The 11,527-nt window shown below is 36.6% G+C and overlaps 2 protein-coding genes across 3 annotated transcripts; one reads left to right on the forward strand and one right to left on the reverse strand.

Annotated features, from left to right (window-relative positions):
- Positions 1 to 380: 380 nt before the first annotated feature.
- On the forward strand, positions 381 to 6,417 carry LOC137818401 (uncharacterized). 2 transcript variants are annotated; one of them, XM_090296572.1, is made up of 4 exons: positions 381 to 2,269; positions 2,865 to 3,003; positions 4,110 to 4,203; positions 5,979 to 6,417. In XM_090296572.1, the coding sequence occupies exons 1-2, from the start codon at positions 507 to 509 to the stop codon at positions 2,932 to 2,934; spliced, it is 1,833 nt and encodes a 610-aa protein (XP_090152698.1). In that variant the 5' UTR covers positions 381 to 506; the 3' UTR covers positions 2,935 to 3,003; positions 4,110 to 4,203; positions 5,979 to 6,417. The 2 variants fall into 2 exon arrangements, 1 of the variants encoding a protein (XP_090152698.1); XR_016516348.1 differs by lacking the exons at positions 381 to 2,269; positions 2,865 to 3,003; positions 5,979 to 6,417 and adding an exon at positions 4,466 to 4,587 and having other exon boundaries at positions 4,065 to 4,203.
- A 413-nt stretch (positions 6,418 to 6,830) lies between these two features.
- On the reverse strand, positions 6,831 to 11,251 carry LBD19 (LOB domain-containing protein 19). The gene is made up of 2 exons (XM_068621812.2): positions 10,650 to 11,251; positions 6,831 to 7,338 (listed from the first exon to the last, which is right to left on the reverse strand). Exons 1-2 carry the CDS (start codon positions 10,950 to 10,952, stop codon positions 7,003 to 7,005), a joined length of 639 nt encoding a protein of 212 aa, XP_068477913.1. The 5' UTR covers positions 10,953 to 11,251; the 3' UTR covers positions 6,831 to 7,002.
- Between the last annotated feature and the right edge of the window lie 276 nt (positions 11,252 to 11,527).

Below are 11,527 nucleotides of genomic sequence, written 5' to 3' on the forward strand. Positions count from 1 at the left end.
TGTATCAAGATAATACTAATTAAAAATTAATTATACTCAAATAGTGAAATCAAGAATGAAGTTGTGTCAATTTACACACAAATTATTTATTTGAATAACATTTTAAAATTTTACCTACTAATTAATTATAAAATTATCTTACTTTTGATAAAATAATAACATATTGAACAAAAACTGAACACAAAATCCCTTCTTGTTTTAACACCCGCTTTTCACATTTTTTTCACACATACAATATATGGAGAAAAAAATCCTAAGGAGAAAAGCAGCAAGAAGAAAAAAACAAGCCGAAACCCAAACCCAAACCCCAACCTGAACCCCAACCTGAACCCAAACCCAAATCCAAACCCCAACCAAAGAGACACAGATGTCAGACACATCAAACACAACTGAACACAACACAAAACCTCAGCAACAGAAGCAGCAGAGAGAGAAAGAGAGATAAAGTCACTGTTCACTTTCCCCATTTTCTTCTTCTTGCTTCTTTTGATTCACAGTTTTGTTCCATGAATTCCAACAAGCGCGAGGAAGAAGACGACCTCTTCCTCCCACAGCCTTCGGATCTGTCTCCTCCGCCGCCGCCCCTCACGGACCCTTCCTCCTCCTCCTTCTCCCTTCTCTTCCCCTCCTCGCCCTCCTCCTCCCACTCCTCCCCCTCTCCTCCCTCCAAACCCCTCTTCATCTCCCCCGACCCCCACATCTCCTCCCAGTTCTACACCTTCACCCCATCCTCCCACGCCCTCATGCTCCGCTCTCTCCTCCTCCACCGCCTCCCCTCCCCCTCCGACATCCGCGGCGCCACTCCTCGCTCCGTTCTGGCCTCCTGGCGCACCGTCTGGAAGGACCGGAACGAAGACACAGCCTACCTCACGGCCTGGAAACGCATCCAAGACAAACTGACCACGCACCACGACCCCTCCACCAACTCCCACTTCCTCTGTTTCAAAAACAACCCTCACCAATTCGTCCCCCACGTGGAACAATGGCAGCACATCGTCATGTCCCACCACGCTGACACCGACCTCAACCACCTCAACCTCAAAGACACCCTCGAACGCATCAAGCAGCACTGGACCGTCGGGGCCAAGTTCTACGGCATCCCGGAGAGCTTCATCCGCGTCTGCGTCGCCGCCTGCCCCGCCTGCTGTGCGGCTGACGGCTCTGCCGAGCCATCCGCCTCTCGCGGTAAGCGCCGCCGCTTCGAGTACACGGAGAGCTTCGATGTCCCCGCTAGGGAAGTCCCCTCAAGGCTCCAGCAGCTTGCGGCGAAGCATAAGGTTGTGCTTTGCATCAGGCAGAAGTATATTAGGTATAAGCCTTTCATGGCTGAGGTAAAGGACTATGCTTGCCATCGGGCTGGTGAACCTGCTGCTAAAAAATCTAAGGTTTTGAAGAGGGAACCTTATGCTTCCAAGAGGTGTGGATGTGGGTTTAGGATTAGGGCTATTGTGCCTATTGCGAATTACAATGAGAAGGATAAGAGTTTTGTGTATCAGGAAGAGGGTGTTGCGGTTTTTAAGCTTTATGCTGTGCATTCTGGGCATGAGCCTGGGCCTTTGGATGGGAATGCCAGGATTATGCATAGGGTTGTTGGGCATAAGGGTGGTGGGTATTTGATGGATCAGGAAAATGTGTATGGGGTGAGTGAGGAGATGGATGGGGAGGGAGGGTTTGGGTTGTTGGGGAAGGAGGATGGTGGGGATTTGCAGTTTTCGGTGCTGCAACAGGTGCAGGAGTTGAGGAATGAGGTGGGAATGTTGGAGGGGAAGGTTGCAAAGATGCCAAGAGATTTGTTGGGGGCGGTTTCCAGGGAATTGTACGAGGTTTTGAATAAGGTTAGGAGCATAGGGGAGATGGGGTTGAAGCCAGCCGAGTTGATTACTGATAAGGTGGATGATGTGTTGGTTGGGGATAATGATCTGGCTAACTGGAGTAACCATCATGAGAGGATTTATGGTGATGGCAAGGACACAGAGCTGATTGAGGATGATGAGGATAGTTTTGGGCGGACGCTGGGGGAGGTGGTTTCGTGGGGGGATCAGATGAGGAGTGATTGCAGGAGTGAGAAGGATCTCATGAGTGACAGTTGTAAGCCTGAGAAGTGGTTGAAGTGCAGTGACTTTGATGAGAAGAGCATTCTTGATTGTGAGGAGGATAGTAAATTATCCAAGCCCATCAGAATGATCAGGCACGACGAGGGGATAGTTTCGGATGTAGTTGGTCTTGGCTGTATACAGGTTGATAGTTTCTATCAGGACAATTCTAAATGGTATGATTCTCCTTGTGCTTTGGATACTGGGGCTGATTGTGGAGATAGTGGATTCCGTCATGGAGAGATTTTATAGTGCCATGAACATTCAAGTTAATCTACTCTAACTTAGAGATCAAATTCTGTCATCCTGGCTAATGACTATTTACCCCTTCCAATTCCAACAAATAGAAGAGGGATTGTACATTTATGTATACAGAAGATTGAAGCCGCTCACATCATGCCTTTTAGGTGTATTTATTATTTATTGTTATTGCTTGTGGTTCTGTAAAGTATAACCAGTATGCTTCTTGCACATAACTTCGTTATGAGTATGATATGACTATATCTGTTAACCTTGTTCATGGCCTTCGGCTTTTCCTTTTCTAATCTTGGTCCTTATAATGCACATCAGTGTTTTGAGTGATCTGCTTTAGAACTTAGAGAGATATTTGTATGTACTACAAGGAACTACTGCTGATTTATTTCCATATTGAACTTGTATGTGTTGTATTGTACTCCCCGGCCATTAGCTTTATATATTTTCTCGTTTCTTATATGCAAATGATCATTTAGCTTCTGCTTCAATTTGAAGATTATTGACTTTATGCCATAGGGGTGAGACAACCCAATACTTCATATGTTGCTCAGCCTCGTTGTTTATTTCTTCTTGGCACATGCCGTGACAATCTCTTTAGTACTGAATTGAAGAATGAAGGTTTTTGGTGCCATAACAATTTAACAAATGTTTTCAGGTACACCCAGTTTCCCTCCTCTCTGGAACTTCAGAATTATGATATTTAGGGATTCTTGTAGCCCCCCCATCCATATCTTATACTGTGGTTGTTCTTGTGACAAATGCCATAATATATGAAGCTTGAATACAGGATTGGCTAAGAAATTAAACAATTTAAGAGGCAGATATCATTGATCACCAGATATCATATTCTCTAGTTGGGTGAAAGGGGTACCATACTACACTTTAGATTGAACTTTGCCACACATACGAATCCGTCCCTCGTAATTTTTGTTTAACTGATAATTTATAACAGATCTCTGCCTTCTACATGTCAAGAGGCATTCAATCAAGACAGTAACCGTAATTTAAGCTTGGGATTTTAATGGTGGGTGGCACAATTTTCAACATTTAATGTTTAGGCTACTTGTTCAATAAATGTTTCTGAGATTTTGGTTTTGCTATATGTTGCACCATCCTGCCTGAAGATCCATTTTTAAATGTAATTAGATTCCCAACATTGTTAGATAAGTTCAGTGAAGAATCCCAAAGATGTGTACCACATTTTGATTGCATTGTTGAACCTATTCTGCATTTAAATGTTACCATTGTATTGCCTACCTTGTTGGAAGTCCAATGGGTGCAATTGTATCAACATGAAGATGTGGATGAACATGTTCTATATAAACTAGTGAGTTCTTGGGCTGCGGCTAATATATTTTTTAGCAGTTCTTGTTCTGGTCTAAGTCTGAATGCTCCGGTTAGGGTCCTCCTAGAGACTTTGACCAGAACTTTTCTCTTAATATATACTCTTAAAATAGGATCTTTCCTTGTCAGATTAAACTGTCACTTCTGGCTATATATTTTAAGTTTGGGGGAAACAGTTTAAGACTATCAGGGTTCTTTGTACCGTGGTCACAATTCCTATGATCAAAATCTTAGATTATTGTTCTGTATTAATTGGTATTTGTGCATATTAATTTACCTGTAAGTTGTAACTATATGTTGCTCATGGATGTTTTGTAACAAACATATAGGTTAGATAAATATGTCCTTTGTTTTTTCTTTCATTGTAGTAGCCTTTTTTAAGTGCCTAATTATAATCTTACATCTGTCTTTCATAAGTTCCCATTGGCTCTCTGAAGGCTACTGATCTGGAGAAATATCAGACACTGCACGGAGTAAGGACCAAGAAGATCATGGTATAACCTGAAATTAGGTATGCTTCCTTATGTAGTTAGCAGGCTTGCAGTTTTGAGCTGAAAGCACACCATAGAATCTATTTCTTGTTTCTCTTTGTGTTTCATTCATTATGTGCTAGACATGGTCCATTTTGAAGTCTTGAATCTCTATGATAGTACACTCTCTTGCATACTTGTAATCTGTATGAAATTTGATCACATTCTTCATTTGTGGCTTCATCATTCCTTTTGATTCTTCTCAATCTTTATAATAGTAATTATGTTCTAATATTTCATTAGGTTTAGTCGAGAACAAAGAATTTTGATCTGATCTGCTAAGAGTATGCCTAGTTGGGCTCGGGAATATTCTGTAACTTTCAACTGTTAGAACATAACACCAAATAAAGTCAAGCAACAATAGACTTTTCATAGCTTGGAGGTGTTAATACAATTTTTAAATACACAGAAAACAGGATTTGGAATCTCAGATGAGTATGGAAGTATGTTTTGTTTTTGTAATGCTTTTTAAGATTTATGAAATTGGATCATATTCTTCATTATTTGTAACATAATTATGCTCAAAGGTGTCATCACATTGAGTCGAGGAATATATTGTTTTTATTTATTTTTATTGAGAATTATTCAAGAGATTATGCATGGGCTGATGCATGTGCACCTCAAAAGATGTAAATAGCTTCTGTTCCACCCTTTGAATGCTGGGAAACATACAGATGCAGACATGCTTTGATTTGGCAAATGCTTATTAGAAAAAAAGAGAGAAGTAAACAGTCACAGTCACACACCTATCCTTCTTGTCATGAAGGTCCGTGACTTTGACATGAATGTAGGAACATAATAAGACCTGGGACCAAAATTGGTTCTTTTCTCTTTGCTTTGTTTTATTGGGATTGGGGAATCGATCATCTCTGGCCCTTGGCTATTCTGTTGTTTTGCTCTGTCACTGTTCAGTATTTTCTTGTCTTTTGTTCTTATGTGTATGTTTACTACTGAAAATTGTGAAGGCGTGAAGATGTGAGCCTTCTTGTGACTCTGGTAAAGTGAAAAGCAGGGCTTGTCTTTGACAGAGTCCCTTTTAAGAAGTTCTTCTAAAAGTAATTTTTCGTTAATCATATTTCAATCAGATCTGCCTTTACAAAAGGCTTACAAAGATATTCATAATTAATAGGATCATACTGAACTATCCCAATTGATAAAATAAAGAAATGAAGAGATCCTTAATTAGTGGGATGATGTTTAGTAATTATCATAATTAATATAATCGTAGGCCACAATTGTCCTAATAAAAAATTATAATAGATCTGATAATAGGGATTCTGATGTGCAGATCTTATGAATATAGGAAAATATAAAGAAACAAATTAACTAAAGTTCAAGATAAAGGGATATGATAATCCTAATTAGTGATCCATATCACTTAGTTATTTGACCAGTGCCTTTCGCTTAGTAGTCTTGTGCAGATCAAATGTGACATTGGTTATTCTTATAGGTGGATGAAAGAGTTATTTTTTAATGTGTCTTAATAACCGTTCTTATGTTAACAACATGTGCTATAATGGTTCGAATAATGCCATGGTCGTAATGCAAATGATATCATTGATACACTATTGATGATACACATACACTTCTGTTAAAAAAATAATACACATCATGTGGTACACAGAAAAGAGTCTCCTAGTCATTTTGACATAGTTTATCTCTTTCATAGTGATTGACGTATTCTGAAAATCACTGGATTTCAACTGTTAAATCATGGTGATATTTTCTTTTTCTTTTCTTTTTTACTTTGACGTAGTGCACTAATTGTTTCCAAGTTTGTGATGCATCGAGTTTAATAAACAGCGGACATGATCAGAAAGATGCATGGAACTTTTGAGTACTGTTGCCTCAGTATCATTCATTGAACAGTTCAGCAGAATGGGTGGAGTGGAGTATTTAAGGTTCACTTGTCACGTGGGTTGTTCTTTAAATATACTGTTCATTCTTGTTTTGTTTATTGTTATTTGTTTGGTCAGTGGTTGATGTGTCTGCTTCATGATTTGCAACAGACTCTGGGTAATTCCAATAGGTGGCTACTTATCAGTGCAAGTTTTATTTATTTTTACTATTTGTAATATGTCGTTGATGGAAATGTTCTTACAGAATCAGCTTTTTTTAAGTTGATTCTCGTGAACATAGTGGAACTTGGTGCCATGCTTTTTCGTAAGGTAATGATTGTCATCCTAGGATGATAATTGCATTTTTGTGAATGTTAACGATTGTTTTTTAAGCTCTTCTAGTATAATATATTCTTGCATCGTAATTTTTGACGTAATCTTATCAGAATTTTCTATTAAAAAAACATTATGTATTCAGTGTAACACTTGATTGCAAAATTCTTTAATTTATCTATCGTAGAACGTTCTCATGTTCAAGGCACGGATGTTTCTAAGAATGTTCCAAGGATGTCTCTAGTTCTCGAATTTTACGCCAAACATGCTGCCACGAAAACATTGTTCTCGACATTGATGATAACTTGGCTTAGAACCATTTAACATTTAGATGTTTCAGAATTCAGAATCTATGAATAACCAGATAAACGTTATATGAAGTTGGTACACACTGCATGATGAATAATGTTGTCCAATTTCCAATAAAAGGAGGAGAATTTGTAAGCCAAAGAAAGAGATAGCCATTGGCTGTGACATGATTCTTCATGTTTGAAAGTACTCTTACAATAGTACAGTTATCAACAAACTCGGCACATAAAGTAGAGTTATGATTTCACTAAACATGATTAGCAAAAGCAGAAGACTAGAAAATGGTAAGCAAAGTTATGCTTAGGGAGAGTTAGATTGCTGGAATCTTACTCCGGGCAAGTATTTGGTCACAAATTCTCGAGCCAAAGCTTGGAGTTCCCTATCCTCCACTTGTTGATCTGATTGATTGAAAAGGATGCTGCTTAACTCCAATGATGCTGAATGTGGTTGAAGAGGATCATAGTGCATAATAGGAACACTTTGCATGTCAACATTTGATGCCAATTGATCTGAGGAAGGAAGAGTTTGTGGTGAAGAACTTTGAGGGTGTAGAAGAGGAGCTACTGCCATTGGCATGCGCTGCATTGTGGCAAGACGGGCTTGGACATAGGTTAACTCAGCCTGCAAGTTCATCACCTGCACAATCCAGATCAAGATCTAGTTAATCATTGTGCTTTCTACCATACCAATGCCATGTTTTTTTATCTGTGACTTTATCATCTTTCTAGCTAGTGCAGTTTACAAGTTTAAAAGAATTGATAAAGCAACCATCTTAAATACAGAATAAAAGTGCTTATCATGATGGCAGCTTGTAGCCATCAAAAGTGATTGATAATACATACCATATAATCATATCGATTTCGATTTCTTTTTCTTTTACCATAAAAATAGTGTTTTTACAGCTGAAAGCCATGTTACTAATTTTTTGAGAAAGCAAAATACTAGTAGTTAAGGGACACTCATAATCAGGATTAGAACCTTGTTATATGTTTAAAGAACCTAATCTACTAACTAACTTGGCTATACTTTATACTTTATTGGTATATATATATATATATATATATATATATATATATATATATATATATATATTCATACTTCAATTGTTTTTCAGATTTTACTTAGTATTCTTTTAAATTTTTCCCATAAATATAATTGGGATTATGGTATACAATTAACTTGTGAAAATAGAGATAAATAACTCCATCTTTCACTAAACTTACTGTTTCTTACTTATGCTCTATTTTACATGAAAAGGGAAGTGAAATTGTAGACCATTTATAGTAAACAAGAGTACATAATACAGTGACAATTACTATATATGTAAGATGCTTTGGTAAAATATGATAACTTAATCATTCTGCAGCCATATTATTAGAACAATTTGTCTGAAGATAGAGATTAACACATTAACTGATCCAAAAGTACTCTACCAGATCATAGAACAGACGGTAGTAAAAGAATGTCATAGATAATTAAGAGATAAAGTTATGTTATGGCCACTTACCTCAGTCATGTGCCTGACATTTTAATACAATTTATCATACTCCAAATTATACATGCATGTGAAGAATATTCTCATTCAGTGTTAAAAGATAAACTTAAGCTTCAATATTTTATTTTGAATGCTTGTTTAATTGCAGCAAAAGACAAAGATCAATCTTATCCAAAACTGCTTTTCCTTTCTCTCTGCAGAATCTAGAAGGGGTATTATTTAATTGTTAAGAGGTAACTAATCACAGAGAAAATGGTATTCTACCTAATTAAAGCTGAGGATTCAATTGGTGTGTTTCTGCCCAATAATGACCACGAAATTGGAACAAAAACATTGTATATATAGTGTAGTACGTGCAATTGTTATCTTATTATTTTTCATCTGTTAATTAGTACGAAATTTAGGAATTAAAATTAAGAGTTAAAACTAAAAAGTTGAAACTAAGAACAATTTATATATTTCTAACTATGTTATTTAACAGCTATGATGGATGAACATGTAGAGAGGTTCTACTAATAAGTTATTGCATCTTAGAAATTAGATGATGCTTGATGCATTCTTCAATATAAGGAAAAGGGTTGTTGCTATTGTATCAGGCATAAGACTATGCAACTTTATCTAATAAGATGATCAATACTAAATAATAACCTTAATATAGCATAGACTTGTCAAACCAACATTGGAAACTGGTAGAGTCTTTCTGCGCACGTATTTTAATAAATAAATCCACCACTTTACATCTTTAGTTTTAATCAAGTAGAATAAGTTTATAAAGTTTCATACAACTCAAAAACACAAATTTTCAAATAGGAGATAAAAAATATACTGTAGATAAAATAACTCATTGTTTGGATTAATAGTTCAGTGTATATGGTAACTGAGTTGATTAGCGTGCTGAATACAATATACAATGAACAGTGTGGATTTTTAAAACTCTTATACACCAGACAAGGTCCTGCAATTCAGTGATCATTATATTATAATTATTAACACCACAAAATTTCAAGTACAAAATCAGATATTGTTCATAGTTAAACAATACTTCATTAGACTGAAATTTCCTCACAGATCAATATTAAGGAACTACTGCAATATGCTCACGTGAAGGAACATCTTCATCATTTTTAATCACTTAATTTTAATAGATTGTGAACATTAATCACCATTTGCAAATAAACAAATGTGTATATATGTAGCAAGAGTTTGAAAGTCAAGACTGAAAATATTTGAATATTTCTCGAGCTGCTAATTTTGTTGCTTGGTGGCTCCGGCTAGCAACCAAACAAGCCTCCATAGTCAGCTACACCCAGTTGGCGGCTACCACCACCACCCATCTCTAAAAAAAAATTCTATTCTAATATTAATAATTACCATGAATTTCACAAAGTTTTGTCCATTGAAAACCTAATTTTCAAGACACATGGATTTCAGGTGCCCAAGTTTTTATGCTAAATGTTGACCTTTTGGGTAGGTTTTGTTTATTATTACTACCATAGTAATGACATGGTATTTAAGTATTAATTAGTAGTAGCTAGTGATAATAGTATAGTATACCTGATTATGGATATATCTATGGATACCTTGAAATCACAAAGCCTACCTACACTTGTAGGGGGCGTCCTAATTAAGTAGTGTATGGCTTCCATGGAAAAATAGTCCAAAAGCTAACAAACGTGTCAAAGCAAACAGTACAATGTACAAACTATAATAATATCCTAAATGGTAAGATCTTGACCTACGAGGAATGCAGAACAGTGATACTTGTCAAGAGACTACACTGGAAAGTACTGTATAGGACCAGTTCACACCCAGGCGCATGTTAGCATGATTACTAGCAGTTTATGTGTCAAAATATTAATCCCTATCCATCTTCTTTCTAATCAAGCCTATTGTAGTGGTGAATGATTGATCTAAAACGCAGTGTGCAGCAGTGTGAATTAAGGATTCAAGAACAAGCTAGTTAGCATTCGGTTCATCACTAATTCATGGTTTAGAAACAAAAGGAAAAGTAACAATAATGAAGAGAGTGATTAATAGAGAAAGATCAGTAAAGAGGGTGTAATATACATGTCTAACAATTCTCTTAACTTTCCAACTTCTGATATTTTCAAGTTCTTCACATATGTAATCTTGTTTGAATCACTGTTATCTGAATTTTACCATTTCCTTCATTATACTCCATCTCTATCTCTTAGGAGAAATGATTTTTTTTTTAAATGAAGAGACTATTTTTTTAGCTGAGGAACATGCATTATCTGGTTTTACTCAGAAATGCAGAAAACCAAACCACCAAATGAAGATACATACAAAAATTAAACCCTTGCTGGATTTGCCTTTGTTACATTTAAAAAGTATTGTGATGAGCACTTAGAAAGGAAATGAGGGGAATAAAGAGATGAGTAGAGTGAAGGAGAGAGAAATGAAAGGGAGAAATGAAGTGAGTGAGATGAACCTGTTGTTGAAGTGCAAAGAGGTGACCAACACAGCCATAAACAGGGTCTCTAGCCCTAGCTAAAGCCTCATAGCAAAGAGTAACAACAGCATCAAGACGTTTGTGTGCTGGGATTCTCATGAGTAACTTAGAGGCATTGCTTGCACCAAACACCTTGTGCACTGCAGCAAAATGTGCAGTTCCTTGGTCTGAGTCAAAGTATGGTGCAAATATGCAACCCTTCACACACTTTCTCCTCAGAAACTTGCAGGCACCACAAGGCCCACCTCTTTCACTTCCACCAATCTTTCCTCCATAATCCATCACTTCTCTCTCTCTCTCTCTAAAATCTAATCTGAAGCCAGAAATTGGCCTAATCTTTTCCTTGCTCAGGGTTGAACCAAAATTTTTTGTGGGGCACAAGAAAGAGACCTATATAATGAGGTGTGGGATGTAGATGAGGGGTTTGTATGTTACTTGCTAACTTGATTTTGATTTGATGTGGAGAGAATGATGAGTGAATGCTTTTGGTGGTGGGTCACTCACTTGAGATGGACTAGCTTGGTGGTTCAGTTTTAATTTGGCTTCTAGCAAAGACTTTGATTTCAGTAATCCTATGAAATTTCTCTGAGAAGTAGTATTACAAATTAGTTTTTAATTAATGAGACGTGAGAAATGTATATATATCAATGGAAGACGCAATTTCTAAACTATTTTGTAGCATTACTCTTCCTTGAAGAGTGTTGAACAAAACATTCTTCAAACACTTTTTCAATGCTTTTTACCGGTTCAAATTTAACAAAAAAAAACAAAATTTGAAGTCTTTAAACAAGAAGGAACACGTCTAATTTTGATATTTTTAACAAATTTTAATCGATAATAAAGAAGTGCTACGTTTA

The sequence above is a fragment of the Phaseolus vulgaris genome, chromosome 10 (assembly GCF_051622355.1).
Source record: "Phaseolus vulgaris cultivar YP4 chromosome 10, ASM5162235v1, whole genome shotgun sequence".
Classification (NCBI taxonomy): Eukaryota; Viridiplantae; Streptophyta; class Magnoliopsida; order Fabales; family Fabaceae; genus Phaseolus; species Phaseolus vulgaris.

What these genes read in the sequence shown, in the direction of transcription:
- LOC137818401 (XM_090296572.1), top strand. Translation starts at nt 507, where the DNA reads ATGAATTCCAACAAGCGCGAGGAAGAAGACGACCTCTTCCTCCCACAG. An exon ending in TATCAGGACAATTCTAAATG is followed by an intron (nt 2,270 to 2,864) that starts GTATGATTCTCC and finishes TTTATGCCATAG; the next exon opens with GGGTGAGACAACCCAATACT.
- LBD19 (XM_068621812.2), bottom strand. Translation starts at nt 10,952, where the DNA reads ATGGATTATGGAGGAAAGATTGGTGGAAGTGAAAGAGGTGGGCCTTGT. An exon ending in TCTTTGCACTTCAACAACAG is followed by an intron (nt 7,339 to 10,649) that starts GTTCATCTCACT and finishes TGGATTGTGCAG; the next exon opens with GTGATGAACTTGCAGGCTGA.